Here is a 20724-nt window from a genome sequence, read left to right as displayed (position 1 = left end):
ATTATATATTTATATTAATATATGATATATTATATTATATTTTAATTAGAATATTATAATAATATATTATTTATATTATTATAATTATTATTTTATTATAATAGTATATTAATATTAAAATATATTATTATATATTATTATAATATTAAAGATATTCTAGTATTAATAATTATATAATATTATATATATTAATATATTCTAGCATTGAAATACGCACCCTTTTATGAAATAAAATAAAATATATTATATATTATATATAATGGCAAATAATATATACATATATTATATTATATAATATTTTTCTGGAAAATTCTGGGAATTATTACGCCAACCTTATATGTATATATATTGTTAGATTATATTATTATATTAATATTATTAAATAATAATATATATAATATATTAATATTATATATTATAATTATATTATAATATATAAAATAAAATAATAATATTTTATATTATATAATATATAAAAAATGTATTATATATATTATTAAATATATTAATAATATAATATATAATATATAATATATAATATATTAATATATATATATATATTAATATTATGTATATTTGTATATTTAATATTATATATAATATTATATATATAATATATAATATATAATATATAATTATCAAAGGTTGGCGGGGTCGCCAACCCTTGGCGTCGCCAAGGGTTGGCGATGCCGCCAACCTTTGGCAATATATATATATATATATATATATATATATATATATATATATATATATATATATATATATATATATATTAATATATTATAATATATTATATATATTAATATATATATTATCAGTTTATATATTATATATATTAAATTATATTATATTATATTATATTATAATATAATATATTATATAATATAATATATATTATATTATAATTAAAATATAATTATATTATATATAATAAATAATATTAATATAATATAATATATTATATTATATTATATTTAACATATTATAATATAAAATATTATATAATATTATAAATAATATTATAATATTATAATATATTATATATTATATTATATTATATTATTATAATTATAAATATAATATAATATTATATTATAATATAATATTATTATATTATATTGCAGCCAACCCTTTGCCTGCCAGTTTTTTTATATTATAATGGGTTACGCCAGTTTTTTATATTAATATTGGGTTGGCGTTAGGTGCTCTGCTTTTAATGGGTTGGCGTAACGCCAAGGCTTGGCGTTAACGCCAACCCCCAAAAAATGTTTTTTTTTTTAGTTTTTTTTTTAAATTAAATATCAATCTTATTTTGAAATCTGAAATCCACAAAATAAGGTTTCATGAGTCCATCAGCAAGTTTTTTTTTTCCAGTTTCTTTTAATTAAATATCAATATAATATAATAAAAAGAGTTAGCGTCAACACCCACATTTTTATTCTGTCAATCTTTTTAACTTTTTTTTTCAGTAAAGAATTCGTAATCTGAAATTTGTTTCTTTTTTTAGTTTTTTTCCTTTCTTTTTTTGTTTTTGAAACACTTATTATATTTTCTATATGATTCTTTTATCATTTGAAAGAAGAGGAAGAAGAGAAAGAAGAGAGAAAAAAGTTACAGAGAAGGAGAGAGAAAATATCTGCATGAAAGATTGAAGAGGGGTATTTTGGGGAAGGTGAGTACTGTTGTGGTATATTTGTGAAAGCTTTAGAATAGGTGATAATTTTGTATAGACGGAATAAAATAGTGGTAAAAATTTTAATATCCCTAGTTTAATTACTAGAGATTAAACAAGATCAACCACCCAAGTAAAAATCATCCCACATCACAAGGATTTGGGATTTGACCTTTGTGTTTGTGCCAATCTTTTCACACCCGAATTAGGTTTTGATCAGGCTGAGGGGTGGGTCCAAGTTTGTCCTTATCCAACTGATCTAAAAATGTGATTAAACTGAGTCAAACTAAATAAAATAGTAATTGTTTTAATCTCAGTTTGATGAAATTAAGGTTGTGTTTTAACTCAAGTTTTAGATAGAAATGATAAACTTAACCTCCACTTAAAAAATTACGTTTAAACTCATTAAATTTTAATAAATTAAGTTAACCCTTCTAATTTATGGATTTATCAATTATCCATTTATATTCAAAGTTAAAAAGTGAAATTTTAAGAGTATAAATGTAAAAGCAATACATTGTGTACCCATTTTTGGTACACAATTCGTGTACATAATGATGTGTAATAATATAATTAGATGATTTTAAAACATGTGTCATCATATAATTAGGTGATTTTAAAACATGTGTCATCATATGATAAAGAAATATTCAATCACATGATAACACCTTATTTGTATACACAAATTGTATACCAAAAATGAGTATACATAGTTTTATTGTAAATGTAAAATATTAAACTTTCAAGGGTTAATAATTATTTTACTCAATCTAAGATATGAGCTCATCGAACTGACTAAAATAAAACTCAAGCTTGTCTTGAGAGTTGAATTCGAGTAGTTGAAGCTTGCTATTAATTGAGCTGAGTTGCAAGTAGCTTATGAGCTGCTCGAATCGATTAAAACCCTTGTGCCAACGGTTAGATCAAGATATCAACATTGTTAATATAATAAATATAAGATTATAACAAAATTTTCAACTAGATAAAAATTAGAATAATGTATAGACAAATATAATTGTGACCTCATGATATGATGCATATCAACATGATCAACAGATCCCAATCAAATTAAATTAGACCAACCAATCTGATCCGGTTCTTAAAATGCAGGTTTTTGCCCGGTGTCAAATGTGTGTACTTTTAATTCTTCAAAAACATTAATTCTTCAAAAAATTAAAAATATTATTATGGTGGAATAATATTCAAAATGTTGAAACCCAACATTATGCTTCATATATTAGGTCTTTTTTTTCTTCTCTAGTGATGTTACAATTGGAAACCATATCATCCACCAATTTCTTGTAAAATCAAAATTGAATAAAAGTTTTTCTAGAAGTTGCGTACAAAATTTGACCATGTTTGATAGTTAAAATTGCAACTAATAAAGACAAGTTTAACTTTCTTAGGAGGAATTATCACTTTCTCTATCATTGATGGGACCAAATTTTAATTTTTGTTTTTATTGAAGAGATTTAACTTGAAAATATTTTTATTAAAAATTTTTTTTACGGAAGAGACTAAATTTTTACTATTTCTTATTAAAGGTATCAAACTAATTATATTGCATTAAAAAAAAATCCTGATTATATTTTTTAAGTTTTAAAATTCTCACTCTTTAAATTTTAAAAAGTCAAATTTTTATCGCTCGTCTACTTCTATTGGCAAAACTCCGATTCCTTTGATAACTTCAATCCTTTCAATGAAAAAAAATAAAATTTAGTCTTCTCAATGGATGATAAAAAGATACTTGGATGGCCGTAAATGTTGTTATGTTTATATTAATTACCAAGCACAAAATAATTTTTCAATCTTTGACTTGGTTGAAGCTTGGACTTACTTAGGGCTAGTAAATGTCTTTGTCGGTATAATTGATCTTGAAATATGAAATGAAGTGTGCATAGCCGCAACACTAGAATTTGCCTACCTTGTATTACTATTAAACAATATGAAATGTTCATAGTCGCAATACTGGAATTGGCCTTCCTCGTATTTTCTACTTTTCTTTTATCAATACCAACTTTTCAACGGTGATCTTAAATTTATCCAAATTTAACCTTTTAATACATCATTCATGCAAAGAAGGGTTACGATTGAGCCTAGTCAAGAGTTGTTTCTTTTATCGATAATATTATTTATTTTATCGATGATTTTTTGTAGTTCAAATTTATTGTCTTAAATTTGCTATAATAAATTCAAATCGAATTCGACTTAACCCATGTTCAGATTTTATATATATATATTTTTTTTATATACAGATGATATGTCATTATGTTATTGAATGTTATTTTATCTTTAATTCAAAATCATCTAATCATATAATCTAAATTATATTATATATATATATATATATATATATATATATATATATATATATATATATATATATATATATATATATATATATATATATATATATATATATATATATATATATATATATATATATATATATATATATATATATATATATTCCATGGAAGAAGGCGAGAAGAAAGGAGAAAGATGCCAAAAGTTGTTTACCATGTTGAAGTATTCAAACGAAATAAAAGCAAAAGTCTGTTGTGATGTGTTGTCTAATTAAGAATAATAATTTGAAAGAAAAAACAAACACTTTGATAGTAAAAGATTATGGATTATCAATGGCCAAGTCAAGATTCTGGATAGTGAATTGCCTATGGCCGGTTCAAAGGCATACTCTTCAGCTTTCACTGGCAAATCACATGTTCCCACCCAAAGTTTGACTTAGGATCACTTTTTCATCTCTTAATAATATAAATCATACTTTTTCACCTAAAATTAAATTTCGTTTAAAAAAACTAGTGCTATAAAGTAAATTAGTAATTTTATTATCCAAAATTTTCTTTTTTTTTTTAAATAACCCTTCAAGATTTTTTTTTTTTAGATCTAGTTTTAGATATATTTAAAATGTTAAAATGAAATTTATAAAAAAAATATTTTTATTTATAAAATTACTATTTTTTATAGTATTTTTTAAAACAGTGTTTGATTATGGATAAATTTTAAATTCCAGTTATCAAAATTTTCTCATTATGAAATTACTTTATTACTTTTATAAAAATAGTTTTTTAAAATATAATTTAATTTTAAATAAAAAATGTTTTTATATTACAAAAAATAACTATGGTAAATAGCAAACATTCCATCTATTAACTATTTGTGTGTTTGTTTGTTTTATTAATTTTACAAACTCTCTAATTGGTCCATTTTGTAAGCAAAATTAACACTGAAAAATGGTGAAAAAAATAATTTTGAATAATTTTAACATATTAATTGGAAAAAAAAAGGGTCTAGAAGAACCAGATGCTTGAAATTGGAAATTGTTTATTTAATATTTCCACTGTACTTTGGCTACTAAAAGTCTCTCAACAAGAGAATGTGTTTTGGAATATTTATTATTTATAATAATATAATTTCAAAATTCTCAGCCTCTCAAGACTTTGTACATTATAAGGTTTTTATTATTTTAATTTCAAAGTCAATTGTCACATGAAGATTGACCGAGACAGCCAAAATTTGAAGAAGGAAAAGTCCAAGTTGTTGCCCAGAACAAGGAAATTAATTCATAGACCCCAAGAATCTTATGCTTTCTGAAGAAAAAACATATCCATATCAGCATTTCCTAGTCTGAAATATGTTTCACAGACAGAATTATTCATGGTTGGAGACTAACGGGTAAAACCAAATTAATCTGTCTTCATAGAATTGAATAATTTTGAATTAATGATATACTAAACAATTAGATCATATAATCAAGTAATGGCACGTCAATTTATTTAAAATTGAAACTTTCACTGCCCCCTACAATCTTTAGGAAAAGGAAAACAATGGTACTCAGCCATGTTTCTCATCTGCAAACTTCAATTTCTTCAGTTTCCTCAAACTAGAGTGTAGAACAATTGGAGGAAAATACAGAAGGAACCAACTAGTTTGGATTCAATTTGAGCTACTCGAGCTTGAATCCCAATTCAGAACGATTCATTTTTATAAACAAGTTAAATTTAGATTAACTCAAATTGAACATAAAATTAAATTGTTTAGAGTTTGAGTTTAAACCCTAGCTCACTGATCTTGAGCTAAGTATTGTTTGGGCTCTGCATAGATCAAATCTAGCCCTGAGATCAGAAATTTACGAAAAGGAAGCAAAAAACAGAATTTAGCACTGTTGCAGTGTTGCTAAAGCTTCACCATCATACCCATTACCATGCATCTCCAATTCGTTGAAAAACAGGTACACATACAACATATCTCCCAACATTTTCTCGATAAAATTCTGAGAAAATAAAAGGGTAGAATTACACAGATTTCGGGTATTTTAACTGTAAACTATCACACAACAATTGACTACTTACGGAATATTTTTGGTCAGTTCGTTCATACAGGATATAATCTACTCTACAATCAAACTAGAGAGCATTTTCAAGCTTTATGAGACCTCCTTGTTTTACCTTGATTACTATATCTCCAATTTTTGTGGGAGGCTCCAAATGTGTATATAAACATAGTCTATTTTTGTTCTGAATGGGTATCCTACTCTGAATTTGGATGTATTTCTTCTCCAACTTCAATATAAGAATTTGAGTGCAGCTTGGCAATGTCATATCTTTGGAATATAGCATACAAAATCCTACCCTACTTCCATATGTGTTAGGATAAGCATCTTTTTGCTTTGTCTGTCTCTGTAAACCTTCATTGCTCTATCGTTCTATTGCTTCCTGAGATATGTTGCTTTAATCAGGGGCCTAGCAATATGAAAAACAAAGATTTGTTTACTAGTTTAAGAAGAGATATCAACCTTCAAATGGCCAACTTTTGAGTAAGATTAATATGACGTACTTTCATTCTCCTCTATGATTATAATGCTGCCACAGATTTTCTTGATTTCTGCACTTGTCTGTCTTTATAAACACAATGGGTCATCTGGCTGCGGTTGCATCTACCTAAGCAATGGACAAGCAGAATCAAGTAGATTACTGAACAGAATCATTTCAAGAACGAAAAAATTCCGGGTAAATCTTATAGGCAATGATGTAATTAAAGCAGTTGTCCAAATGTTTCAAAAATATTATATCATAATGTTGAATGGTGTTGTATATGTAATCATACCTTCAACAACAGGATGCAATAACAATTTTGTGTTCAGCTGCCTGTGGGGACTCAACATGATGCTTAATGTCAATACAACAATCTCTTGGTCTTTAATATACCACGTTCTAATGACGACATGAAGTAGTTATCTTGTGGTATCCCCTTAACTGATATTTCATTAGTGAGTTTTACAGCCTTATCCACATCACCAGCTGCAAAATAGGCACATAAAAGCACTGTGTATGTCATGATATCAGGTTCTAGTCCTCTGTCAATTATTTCACCAAAGACTCTACTAGCATACTCAAGGTTCTTTGTCTTGCAGCACCTTGCTATCAAAGATGTGTAACATACAACATCAGGCTTTATATCCATTTCTTCCATCTCATTCCAAAAAGCTGAAGCATCCACTACCTCTTGCAAGGCCATTTTAGAGGAAGAAGAATGATTTTGATTTAATTTTGAATGAGTGTCAAATAAAATTGTATAGGTTACAACATCAGGTTTAATCCCTCTCTGCTTCATATCATTAAAAAGACAGCATGCTTCCCTCAAACAATTCATTTTGCAATAGCTGTGTATCATCTTTGTATACATCACTAGATCAGGAGTTAATCCTTTCTTAATCAAGACATCGAAGATCATCTGTGCCTCTTTCATTTCTCCAACCTGACGAAATGCATCAATCAGTTTATAGCAAAACTCTTTTCGCACTAAGATTCCATGCTCAGACAATCTCATAAATAGCTGAAAGGCCTTCTTTAAATGGTTTGCTTCACAGTAACCATTGACCATGGCAGTATAATTTTCCAAACACTTCTCTTGTAAGCCATCTATGAAAACTTCAGCTTCCTTCACCCTTCCTCCCATACATAGGCCTTTAATGATCATGTTATATGTGCTGGTATTAGGTTTCAAACCTTGTGTCATCATATAATCTAAAAGATCAACTGACTCCTGTACATAGCCATATCTAGCAAACCCACCAGCAAGAATGTTGTAAGTTATAATATCAGGCTCATGCCCAGACTTCTTCATCTCCATAAATAATTCCCAAGCATTGATGAGTTTACCTTGAAGACAGTAACCACCAATCATATTTGTATAGTTAACAACATCAGGAACCATACGATTACTCTTCATCTCATTGAACAATTCCATGGCTTCTTCTACTTTCCCAAGTTGGCATAAAGCATCCACTATGATATCATAACAAACATTGTCAAGGAAGAGACCCTCATCTTTGTACTCCTTAAATTGATCTACAGCTTCGGAAGTCAATCCAATATGACACAAACATTTTAAAATCGAGCTCACAATCATACAATTGGTTTTAATACCCTTTGATGTCATTTCACTCTGAAGAGCCAAAGCTTTAATGATGTTCCCAACTTTGCAATACCGAAAAATCAAGGCACTATATGCATACACATCAGGAACAACCCCTCGTTTTTCCATGTCAACTAGCAAACCTTCAGCTTCTTCAAACTTGTTCTCATTGCAAAGCCCACGAATAACAACAGTGTATGCAAAGGCACTCAGAGGTATCTTTGCTGCTCCCCATGCCTGGAGCAATTGATAACCCAAATCTAATTTCCCATTTATACAAAGTCCTTCAATATATGTTGAATAAGCAAATTCACTTGGGGTAACCTCAGCTTTTTCCATCTCCTCAAATATTCCAACTGCTTCTTCTAATCTACCCTTCTTACAAAGGGCTTTGATCGCAAGAACATAAGTATATCCATTTGCATTCAACCCCAGTATCTTCAATTGTTGATAAACAGCCAAAGCCATATTCACTTTTCCACATTCAATCATTTGGTTTATTAAAAAGTTACATGACAATATAGACCAGGCAAATCCACGACGTCTACTTTGGAACATAACATCGATGATCTCATCAAACATCCCAACACTAGCAAAAGCCTTAACCATTGCATTAGAAACTCTAACCAAAAACTCCGGCCCCTCCTCATCCAGAACTTCAAACAAATCAGCAACTTCAAAATCAATATTATTCTCTTTCCTAATAATTTCCAAAAACATAGACTCCAACGGCCTATACCAACCCAAATAATATAACATTCTCACAATCTCCGCATAGGAATAAACATCAAGACTAACCCCACTTCTCTTTAACTGATCAACAAAAGACAGTGCAATATGGGGTTCTCTCCTAAGACCTCGCAACGTTTCAACGACTTTACTTGTATCTAACTCAACAAATTGACCATAAATTGGGCATCTACTATGAATATCAACACTTAATTCTTCTGGTGAGATTGGTCTCAACCTGGAAACAACTGCACTCGAAAAAACCCGTATGAACTTAATGCGCTCTATGCATTTCCCGTGAGAATGAAACTTTATGGCGGACACCCACATGAAATAAACTGTATATTGACGAGCTCTCGACAACTGTAAACACAATACTAAACAATGTATTAATTTATTTGAAAGCCCCGCCAGAAAGTACATGCGGTCTATCAGGCATTATCACAAACACGTGGTGAGCGAACTCTTCAGGGACTCAATCAGTGCATGAAGCACATGCGGTCTCAACAGGGAACAATTTTCACATAAACAAAGCTTCTTATCTCGTGCATAAATTCGTACCGAGGACTCAATCAGCGCGGCCTGAACTAGACGGGAACTGGGTTGGCGCCAAAGGTCTACGTGGATGGGCTGGAAACTGAAAATTTTAGACCGCAAGTTTCTGAACTCTTCAATTCAACACAGGGAGCTAGGACTGTGCAAGTTTGTAACTTTGAATGGAAGCTAATAGGGTTTTGTGTTTTTGTTTGAGGACAGTAAAGACAATCTTCTGCCTGAACATCTAAAACCCCTGGGCCTGGTTACCAAAAATAACACTAAACCCGGCCGTCAACCGGGTTAAAAGATAAGAGTAGTATAAGAAATTACCATCTTGGTTTAGAGTTTTTTCCTATACTCAACCATGGAAAACGTTTTGACGGGAGACTAGAGACATTACCCTTCAAATATGGGAGGACGACTCTTTCCTCACTGTGCTGATGGGTATGACTGAACCGAAATTAACGCCTCTTAATTTGAGTTTGGTTTGGATAAAAAAAAAATGGGGTTGTTTCCATTCTATTTTGATTTGAGTTTACCAAGTTTAAATTAAGAATAGTTGTAATTCAATTTTGAATAAATAGTTTAAATATGTGATTTGAGTTTTTAATTAATTAATAATAAACAAAATAATATTATTTTAATAATTATTTAATATATCTAATAAAATTATATATCAAACTTAAATCAAATTAAATTATCTTCCTATTTAGAATACAAACTGAATCAAACACTCTTTAATTTGAATTTGACATCAACTCATAAACAAACTTTGAATTTGACATCAACTCATAAACAAACGCTCTCTCTTATAATAATATATCAATTTGTTTTACACTGAGGAATCAAAATTAGAACGGTTTAAACTTCTTTGAAGACAAAAACATACAGAAGATCAAATGGTCAATCCTCTCAAATAATCTAACATTCAATTAAAAAGTATGAATTACAACACACTTGTACAATAAGGATCAGCTGCTTAATTTGAATCCAAATCTGTAAATTGGACAATGAGTTTGCCCAAAAAATTCATCAGACAAAAGAAGAGCTACTAAAGATTAAGAAAAAGAATCATCAAAATAAATAAATTTATTAACGACTTTTTGATAACTCAATCTAAAGTTAGAATTAACCCTATTATAATTCAACTTATTCGAATCAAATATTGAACCAAGCCCAAATCAGCTTGGATAAAATCCAATTGTAAATGAGTGACAGTAATATAAATATTTGCATAATATTTTGGGTCAGTTTGTTCATACAAGGATCAAATTCTTCATGGAAATCAAATAAAGTATACATATGGACAAGCATTGTCAAACTTCTTTTTTTTTTTTGGGGGGGCAAGTAGCATGGTCAAACCTTACCAAAGCTTCCAGGTTTTATCTTGTATACTATATCTCCCATTCTTCAGGGGCACACTGTCTATAAACCGTCTCTTTCTCGTTCCAAATGGGTATTAGACTACTCTAAATTTGGATGTACTTCTTGTCCTACTTCAAGATATGAACTTGAGTCTAGCTCGTTGACAATATCATATCTCAGGAATATGCCGAATAGAATCTTACCCTGCTTTGATATGTTAAAAGAAAAAGTTATAACCAGTTCCGAAAGCAAAAAGCTGAAAACTATCATTCTATGGTCAACTTCTGAGTAGAATTAACACGACTTACCTTCACTCTCCTGTATGATGCTAACGTAGCCAAAGGTTCATTTGATCTCTTCACTTGTCCATCTTCACGGACAAAATTGATCATCTGGCACCGGTTGCATCCACCTAATGACTGTAGAAGGAAGAACAAATCAGTAAAATACAGAGAGATAAGAAATCTGGCTCACTCTTATGATTCGTAATGACTTCTTGGATTCAAGTTCGATTGCCAATTCGGCTTGATCGAGCTTCAATTGAAATGCAAAGGAGCGAGCTTGAACTTGAGCTCGAGTTTGACTCAACAAGCTTGCGAGTGGTCATGTTTTATTAATAAAATAACATCGTTTTAAACTGCAACTATATTATGAAAGCATGGCAAAATGATGTCTTATATATAATTTAAATTGACATCGTTTTGATTCATGGTTACATTATATTATAAGTGTAGCAAACCGATGTTTTTTGTATTGCTTAGAGGTGAAATGATGTTGTCTTGGAAGTGATTAGATAACGAGCCGAGCTCTAGTTTCACCAACAATTTCAAACTCAAGCTTGTCAAGCTCGACTATAGTAGCATAGGCCCAAGCTTGAGCTCAATTCAACTCGAATCCAAAACTACTTCCAAGAAACCACATTCATTTAGATGAAAATTTAAGTAAATTCTGTGTGGATTGTCAATCTACAATAATAAGCATACACATTCTGTCCAATGAACATCATGATGACAAGCTTCAGTATGTAGAGGAATAAAAATGTATGATATTATAGTGCTCAGTTGCAGCATAAGAAATCAGATAAAGCTAGGAATTCTATTCGACAAAACTGTAAAAAACCGATATGGTTCCCATTCAAAGAAACAAGAACTTACAGTAAAATGGTTGTTTCCAATTTTCAGATTTCTCCACCTATCTTCAGCATATGGTTCACCCCCCGATAGAACAAGGTTGGGCCGAAATCTCGTATAATCGACTTGAACCGGCATTCCATTACTTTTTCCTGTATCCACTCCTAGTAATGTATAAATCATATTTACAGGAAAAAAAAAAAAAGAGAAGCAAGCAATCTTCAATCAACAAATAATAACTTTTTTTTCTTTTCCCTTTTTGTCTTGAAATTGAGAGTTGAATATGATAAAAATTCATTGACTTGCAGAAAAGTGATATGCGTAATGAAGGGCAACCATCAGATTCTTAAATGGAAGCAATGGGTCGAGTGGACAAACATACTCAAGCGTAATCTGCTGTTCAGATCCGATATGCTCGGCTCAGATAACAATAAGAATTGAGCTTCATTAGAAAAATTCAATCTGCTTTCCAAATCTCTGCACCCGCCCACACTTTTGCCCTGATCCAAACATTCACGGGACTTAGAGCCAGAACAATGGAGTAGTATGCAATGTCGACCGATGGCTTTGCTAAACCATATGTTGACTTCATTTGCGTAACCGTGTACTTCATATCTAATAAGTAAACAATGTCAATGATCATGCAATTTTCAGAACCAGCAGTGATGAAGAGCATAATATTGACAAAAAAGGTGGATGTTATCAAGAAAGTCATTGCAACTGAGTTTTAACGTTACCTTTGAGCATGCATATCGATTTCTTCTCTCCCACCATGATTGGAATCTGGTTTTAAATTGATTGACAACTTATCTCTGCAATGGGGTGATTCTACAAACATTATTTCTTGACTGAGGTCTATAAATGTCGTAATGAAGCACATTTCTGGTACCTTCAACACGGATTCAAAAAACTTATATGAGTGTTCTTATTTCGTAAAATGAAGTAAAAGAACGAACAAAATTAAACTTAAATAATTCACCTTTTTCTGCGTTAGAATTTCACCAGTTTGACTTTGAAGAAGCCATTCTCGATCATGTAGTAGGCCTGCTTCATAAAATGGAAGGGGAGAAACGCCATTCAGAACAACGTTATGATATTTCTACAGAAATATACTGACTAGCCCAACTAGCAATAAATAAATTTCGTTTCCTATTATTTGATTTACAAAGTTGTTTCGTGATTCTTAGAATTGTCTCTTTTCATGAAAAAGAAAAAAAAGAGTTTCATTTGTTTCAAGGGCTCAGTTCACAGCCACCAGATTTCCCTTGTTTTATGAAATCAGGTTTGAAGGTTAGGAGACGGCAGCAATAATTTTCCAACTGCTGCAACTCCCTAGGTTGTCGTGAAACCATTAACAAGTTCAGGGCTGTTGACAGTTAACAGGTCTGGTAAAGGCTTTGTCCATGTATCTCTTTAAATTACTAGAACAGTCTACAAAAAGTTACCTGTACTGCAAAGAGGCCAGCATTGGGCACTGAATCCAGCACATGATTTAATCGGGTAGACAGTAATAGACTTTATAAAGTAATTTGACACCGAGTGTATTCCGTCAGTGCCTGAATTTTAGGAACAAGTCAAACATCACGTGAAGTAGGCTAATACACTACAATTGTCAATTGTGTTCACTATTTCATTAGACCTTTGACTAAATAATTAGAAAAAAAAAATCATGTATGCAAGCTAATAAAAATATAAGCCATATTAACCTTCCGTTGAAAGGAGGATGCAGCTTGCTGTCAACAGATTTCCGTTTGAAGATTTATTTGGCGATGACACGAAGGAAATTTTTATGAAATCAATAAATTTCTGTACACAAGGAAAACATAAAATCAGGAAAGAAGTCTCCTGAAAAGAAGTCCATTTATACTCTATGAAAGAGCTAGTAAACATGGAAAGGGAAATACCACACCAATGGAAAACAATTTTCGTTTTTTGCTTTTTTAACGATTCCAAATTTTGTTCTATTTACCTTGGCCTCTTCATATGTTGACATGTAGCCAAATGATATTCTGACAGCTCCAGTTGGTTTTCCACGTATTATGTCATTATCATCCCAGCAAACATGTCCAGCCTGGAATCAAAGCATAACTTATACAGATGAATTTAATGACTCTATGCCCTTTGCAACGAATTACTAAAAGTTAATGTAGCAAGTGGCCGAAAAATACCTCTATGTTTGAAAGAAGATCCAAGTGAGACAAGCCAAGATATTTTGCACAAGCACCAGGATTGCAAAAGCATCCTGTCTACACAAAAACAGCAAGCAAAAGAACAATAAAAGTCATGTCAGAAACCTGTTTCAAAGAGTGGTGTCTGTTTATCAATCCGTCTTAGCAAGTATGCAAACTTTGTTACACTAGCATTAGACTTTTGAGTTCAGAAATAACTTCGTAAATAGAAATATTGCAAATCAACTTTGTGCATATGGGAATTATTTCAGAAGCTTACCTAACATTGTTAAGTCCAAGTTTATATGAAAGTACTTAAATATAAGCTCCATTTTGCAAATTTATATTATGCAAATACATTGACCTTTTTCTTGTCTTCTTCAAATAATTTGGCATGAGCCAAGTAATAAAGAATGCACTGTTAAAAAAAATGGACAGACGACTTTTGACATAAGATTGATTTAACCATATGAACAAAATTAAAGAGTTATCTATGTTTAATAGCATTTCCAAAATTTACCCGTAACTGAATTCCAGATAGAGAAGCCAACTTTTCAACTTCACGGCAGCCAAACCAAGAGCCATCCGGCCTCTTCAAGTTGAATGTTACAATGGGACCTGGCTCATGAGAACAAACCTAGAATATAGGGAAAAAAACAGAAGTTCTATTACCCAAAAACCCGCTGGCAACAAAATGAAATGCAACATTTCTCAACTCATCCATAGCCACACAAGCCATACTAATAATTTTTTACAGACAATAAATATAGCTAGTAGAAAGTAAATAGAAACACAAAAAACTTGGCAAGCACGGAACACTTGAATATACTAACACAAATAACTGAACAAATACTCTTGGAAAGGGGTTCTAAAAGTCCATAAAACATAAATAAAGCATGAGAACTTTAAGTAAGAAGATACTTTGGAAGACATGAATTTGGAAGAATAAATGGAACTTTATGAGATACCAAGATCCACTCCAGTTGACACAAACTACAACCAATATGCCATCCACCAATAAAAAGGAAATTTAAAAAAAAAAAAAAAAGCCAAATGGTTTACAACATCATGCTGAAAACCACACATACCAAAAATTAAAAAAAAAAAGGCATCACATAAAACAAAGTCTAGAAGGGTTTTAAATAATAAGGCAATTCTTAATAATTTTTTCCTTTGTAATTGCCATAGTTAAAATAAACATTGGCATAATGTGCAGAAATCTTGGAAATAATCATCTAATAAACTGCTTTAGATACAGAACTAACCTTTGAAGACAGACTTCCATAAATTATGCAGATAGAAGCTCCGTTGTCATGCCTCAAATGCAAGAGCGTCTTCCTCACATACATGGCAAGTGATCTAGTATGCCTGTAAGACAAAAAAGTAAAACAAGGTTTAGGAGTGCACACAAATCTAAACCAAAAATTTTACAATAACGTGCAAATTGTCATGGCATAGAAGTTTTGGATACCTGCATATTGCAGATACGGTCAAAGAATTTATAAGATTGAACCCATGGCGGATAGATGCTATGCTCAAGAATGATGTGGTGCCATCCTCAAACAGCTCCTCTACACCTTGTCTCCTTTTAACAAAATCGATGTCAGCAATCGAGGCAGCAACTGTGCCTGGAAAGATTTTTATGGTTAATGGAAGGTACCAATTACATCATGTATTATGTACAAAGAAGACATCCAATCACACACCTCCACTAAAGTAGGTCTTCTTTAGTAACTTTGCAGCACCTGCAGATCATAATAATGGGGTAAGATATCAATGAAAAAAATTTTTGGTCACTGACTTATATGAACTTTACGTATCTCTATATTCTACGTATATAATGGCAATTTGCAGGGGAGAGAAAAAATAGTGAAGAGAGACAAAGCGAAAATAGTTGATTCATTTAATACTAAAATATTGTTTGCTTTGAACACACAATCCATCACAGTTTTGTTTTACCAGTACAGATATTATAAAGGTTCACAGACAGTCAGCAAGGTCAAGTAATGGGATGCTACATCTGCCCTCCTATTCAACCAATGCCCTCGCTGACCATCCAAGGGCTAAGATCCAGCCTTATTGCAAATCCCAAGTGACTAAATAGATCATAGGAGGCCAACGAGGGTAAGAAATGTGGTCTAGAAGCTTTGAACCAGCCTAACTACAAATCCTTAGTGATGAAACAGATCATCAAAATTTCTCTAGTTGGGATTGGCTCTGATAGCATCTGTAACAACCGAATTATTGCTACAATATTATCTATTTGGACACATAGTCTATCATGGTTTTGCTTTTAGATTTTGTAACCCAAAATATCTCTTAATAGTATAGGGGTTCATAGGCTATTTAAATAGTTTCACCTTTCCTTCTTAAGCAATGTACCAGTGCATATTGCTTTGGAAGGATAGGTAAAATTGTTCAACTTGCAAAAACAAATCTTGGAAGGATAAACCAAACACATTGACCTTGATGAAATGTATGTCTATTGTCTAACGCAAACAATATTTTAACCATGTATCAAGGCTGGCAAAACTAGATGCAATAGAGTGAATGTGAAATCCCACATTGCTTGGGATGGAAACGTGATTCTGTGCAACTTGTAAAAATAGATATTGAAAGGTGAAACCAAACACATTGACTGTAAAGGATTTGTTAGTCTAAAGCGGACAATATCTTAACAATAGATCAAACTATTATAAATACAATTCAACTTGTAAAAACATTTCTTGGATGGAGAAACCAATTGATAAAAAATGTATATTTAAGTTGAACATAAGATAACTATGTAGACACTAATGTAGCTAATAATAAAATTGACTTTGAACACCTAAATACATAAGCACCAACATTTAGATAAAGTACATTATGTCTAGAACAGTTCCTAATAATTTGGAAATCAGAACTTTTCACCAGAATTTATTGCTTACCATTTCGTATAATGAGAGCGCCAAGTCCAGTTGGATAACCAAATATCTTGACAAAACAATACAAAGGAAAACAATTAATACCTTTTGATTGTTATTCATTTTTTCCTTAAATGTATACAGGTCTACCTTGTAGAAAGACATGACAACAAAATCTGCAGGAAACTTTGATACATCTGGTGGTTGTGTGACACACCCTTTAGCAGCATCAATCAAGACCATCCAATGCCCCCTGGACATAACAAAAGTGCGACACACTGGATCAATTATAATCAAATATCAGCTGAAGGAGACACAAAGTATCAGCATGCTCAATGAACTGATGAAGTAAATAAACAACAATAATAAGTTCATAATCACATCCCATAAGAATATGACAACTCAGAAATTTCTTCAAGTCTGTGTTAACTGGCTCTTCTTGTTTTCTATAGTAGCCACTCCTGACCCAAAGTCAGATTTAGTTAATCTGAAATCAACCAGCCGAGACTAGAACAAAACATCCAGGGCAAAATGTAAAACAAAGACCTAACAACTAAATGCCATGGTATATTTCACGTACTGGCTAAAAGGAGAGTTTCCCAATATTTTTGTTGGGTTCTTCTTCATAACATTCACCAAATCAAGGGTGAACCTTGAACCTGAGAAATTGCACTCCGAGGGAAAGGCAAATAAATTATGTGCATTACCTGCAATATGATGGAGCAAAAGTTTTAACACTATGATGAAGTCTCAAGGAAAAATCATTGCTCAAAAGACAAGTCTGGCCTTACTCTCTCACAGAAGAATCAATACAGTATTTGTTATATAAGCTCATGTTTCTCCCTCGAAAAAATAAATCTAAATCCTTTTTTTTTTTTTTTTTCTCCTTTAGATTATACATGAAAATCTAGAAAAATGTCAGAAGTGGTTATCCCATGCACAATGCCTAACATATTTTATGATTTACTTCAACACAGCACCTATAGGGTCTAAAGAAGATTTCAAACAACCCTCAAGGTTGTATACAAAACTCATTTCAGTTTCAAAATCAGTAACCATGCAAGCTTGAAACAAGCTGGATATCTTACTGGCCTTAAGAAGTAATTAGCAAATGTAAAGAAATAAAACATATTCAGGTAATATTGGCTGATCACAAATTATGAACATTACAGAAATTACAAATCATTTAAGACCCATTAGAAACAAAATCTCTTGTCAAAAAGTATATAGAATGAGGATAAAGCCCAGGTCTTCTCATGATCTTCAAGGAAGATTAGTTGTCATTTCCCAATTTTAACTAACCTGGAGGCTCTATTTTGACAAACTCAGCTTTGTTTCTCCTTTGCATTGGATGCAGAGACACATTCATAGAAGTCTCCAGTCTTCCAGATAATCTGTCATGGTCCACAGTCTCTTCAATATCTATTGCAAAGGCAGCAGCCCCATGACTAAGAGTGTATCTAAATATTGTTAAGAATAGACATGAATAGAGATTCAGACTCCTGCGCATAAAAAGAAGTTGAAATCTCCTAGCTCCATGCTACTGCCTATATGATGAAAAACAATGTTTTTTCATTGTGATAACATAAAGTTTTTTCATCCATTTAATGTTAGATAAGTTATAACCATAATAATGAAGGGCAGGATACTCTCTGATCCCAAGTACACTATTATGATTCGCCATTGTGTACATAAAACAGCTGTTTTGGCTCCATGGAAAAGCCTCTCCAATCAGCTTCAAAGCTGCCGTTGCCCCAGAAGTAAATATGCATTTGTAGTCCTTTGGAGAGGCATTGCAATAATCAAGGACCTGTGTTCACAAAGAAAAAAAAAATATACATCCCTCCAAAAGTACGAACAGAAAAAAATAACACCTCTATTGATATTTGCAGACACTAAAGAGCACAATACATAAGGGTTAATCTCTGTATGTTTACATTTATCACTTCATATATATAAGCATCATCTTTGTACAAATATATACAAATTTACAAACCCAAAATTACATTAAAATAAACAAACAGAATCAACCAAATTAAAATGGATTATTGAATCAAATAAAATGAGATAAAAAAAATCTTGCTTAGAGCATATAGTACCTGTTGGCGTGCTTCCCTCACAATGTCACAAGTTTTTGTACTAAATTCACTTTGACTATCTAAACTTGAATTAAGGATACGCAATTGCAGAAAATAAAACGAACTATAAGCCAGCTGTAGGTTCACTTTTAGGAAGGCCTACCCCCTATCAAGTTTATTGAGGTGAGTCAATGTTATAGTCCTTTAACCCGCTTAAATAACAACTACTTTATTGAAACTTATCAGCATTACTTTTCATATGCCATATGTCAAGTGCTTTTCATCTGCACCCAGCATTCTTGTTTCCGCATATCAGAATTATATGCATCTTAGACCCATTTGAAAACAAATTCAAAATATCCTTTTGTTTTGAGCATCCGAAGGCAAAACTAGAACTCACCTAAAGAAAGATTTACATAAAACTAAAACTACAATTAAGATTTAACTAACTTCTATAAAATTTCAACATCATAAACAACAACAATACTTTGTGAAAACAGGATACGGGGATTTCCATAAACATTAGTAGAAAGATCTTTGAAGATTGCTTCCATTTGCAATTCAGAGTATAAAGTTGCCCCAGCATGATCCAAGTAAATACTACCTACAAATGCCAATCCAAAACAAAACAATCTCAGAAAGATTTTAAAAAGACAAACATTTAATTCTCCACCGAAATGAACACCAGAGATTGCTTCAAATGAACTCAATACTTTCCACGAATTTAAAAAAAAAAAAAAAGGAGAAACAAATAATCCAAAAGCTAAAGTTTCCAATTTTCCGGAATTACAAACTCAACTCAACTCAAAACTTGTAACAAAATATATTCTTGATTCATTATATCAACTTTTATATTTCCCTAAACAACCAAAGAAATATCATATTTTGAGGTCTAAACAGATTCAAGGTTGAGAGAGAAGTAAAGAAAAATAACGAAGCTGACCATTTTCCAATCGCTTGAATTCAGTGGCTCTGATTTCGTCAATTGATTTTGGGCCATTTGGGTACCCATAATCTGCACCAAACTCTATCAAAAACTCTTCTTTATCTCCAGAATCCATGGTTCAATTCAACAAATAAATAATATAAGTGTTTATCAATATGTTCCGTAATTAATTTTTTTCAAAGAAACTCGGAAAATGACAGTGGGAGCTGCGTTATTAGGACAAAGACGGAGGTTTTATGAGCATTGTATTAGTACATCAAATGACCTGTTGGGCACGTGGCTAAATGGGTTTTTTTTTCCTCAATGTACAGTTGCGTTCACCAACCCCACTTGCTTAGATTTTGTTACAGATATCAGTATCCAAAGGTGTAATTAAAGAATGATGCATATTTTATGATATCATAATTAATATAATATAATAAATATATAATATAATATAATAATATATATTATATTATCGATATAAATTAATATATTTTTAATAAAAATAGTAATATAATACAGATATATATAAAAAAATTTTAATTTTTTAAAATATTTATAATATTTTTTTAAATAATAATATATTAATTATATTTTTTATTATTTTATTTTTAAAAAATGATATTATATTATATTTAATACATAATATAATACACAATTCAATTACTATAGATTCTATATAGAGTTTGTTTTGTAGGGCTCTCTTTCTCTTTATATATATAAAAAAAATTATATACATAAAAAATATACATAATTTTATATATAAATAATAATTTATT

General features: G+C 31.0%; 2 protein-coding genes across 5 annotated transcripts; both read right to left on the bottom strand.

Moving 5' to 3' along the window:
* Positions 1 to 5863: 5863 nt before the first annotated feature.
* Positions 5864 to 9825, bottom strand: LOC123225112 (pentatricopeptide repeat-containing protein At2g26790, mitochondrial-like). 2 transcript variants are annotated; one of them, XM_044648978.1, is made up of 3 exons: positions 6797 to 9825; positions 6486 to 6630; positions 5864 to 6405 (listed from the first exon to the last, which is right to left on the bottom strand). In XM_044648978.1, exon 1 carries the CDS (start codon positions 9257 to 9259, stop codon positions 6866 to 6868), a length of 2394 nt encoding a protein of 797 aa, XP_044504913.1. In that variant the 5' UTR covers positions 9260 to 9825; the 3' UTR covers positions 5864 to 6405; positions 6486 to 6630; positions 6797 to 6865. The 2 variants fall into 2 exon arrangements, with proteins under 2 accessions (XP_044504913.1, XP_044504912.1); XM_044648977.1 differs by having other exon boundaries at positions 5864 to 6432; positions 6527 to 6630.
* Positions 9826 to 10513: 688 nt separating this feature from the next.
* Positions 10514 to 20202, bottom strand: LOC123224980 (molybdenum cofactor sulfurase-like). Of its 3 annotated transcripts, none has more exons than XM_044648791.1 (22): positions 19961 to 20202; positions 19523 to 19621; positions 19039 to 19097; positions 18589 to 18749; positions 18242 to 18399; positions 17520 to 17646; positions 17090 to 17192; positions 16964 to 17009; positions 15743 to 15781; positions 15508 to 15664; positions 15302 to 15404; positions 14557 to 14673; positions 14037 to 14114; positions 13838 to 13939; positions 13575 to 13674; positions 13314 to 13424; positions 12848 to 12915; positions 12606 to 12757; positions 12251 to 12483; positions 11893 to 12032; positions 11047 to 11157; positions 10514 to 10945 (listed from the first exon to the last, which is right to left on the bottom strand). In XM_044648791.1, exons 1-22 carry the CDS (start codon positions 20076 to 20078, stop codon positions 10838 to 10840), a joined length of 2490 nt encoding a protein of 829 aa, XP_044504726.1. In that variant the 5' UTR covers positions 20079 to 20202; the 3' UTR covers positions 10514 to 10837. The 3 variants fall into 3 exon arrangements, with proteins under 3 accessions (XP_044504726.1, XP_044504727.1, XP_044504728.1); XM_044648792.1 differs by having other exon boundaries at positions 12848 to 12912; positions 19961 to 20201; XM_044648793.1 differs by having other exon boundaries at positions 10514 to 10942; positions 12848 to 12912; positions 19961 to 20199.
* Between the last annotated feature and the right edge of the window lie 522 nt (positions 20203 to 20724).

The sequence above is a fragment of the Mangifera indica genome, chromosome 9 (genome assembly GCF_011075055.1).
Source record: "Mangifera indica cultivar Alphonso chromosome 9, CATAS_Mindica_2.1, whole genome shotgun sequence".
NCBI lineage: Eukaryota > Viridiplantae > Streptophyta > Magnoliopsida > Sapindales > Anacardiaceae > Mangifera > Mangifera indica.
Note: the sequence above shows the minus strand (reverse complement) of the source record. Positions and strands in the feature narration are given on the sequence as shown.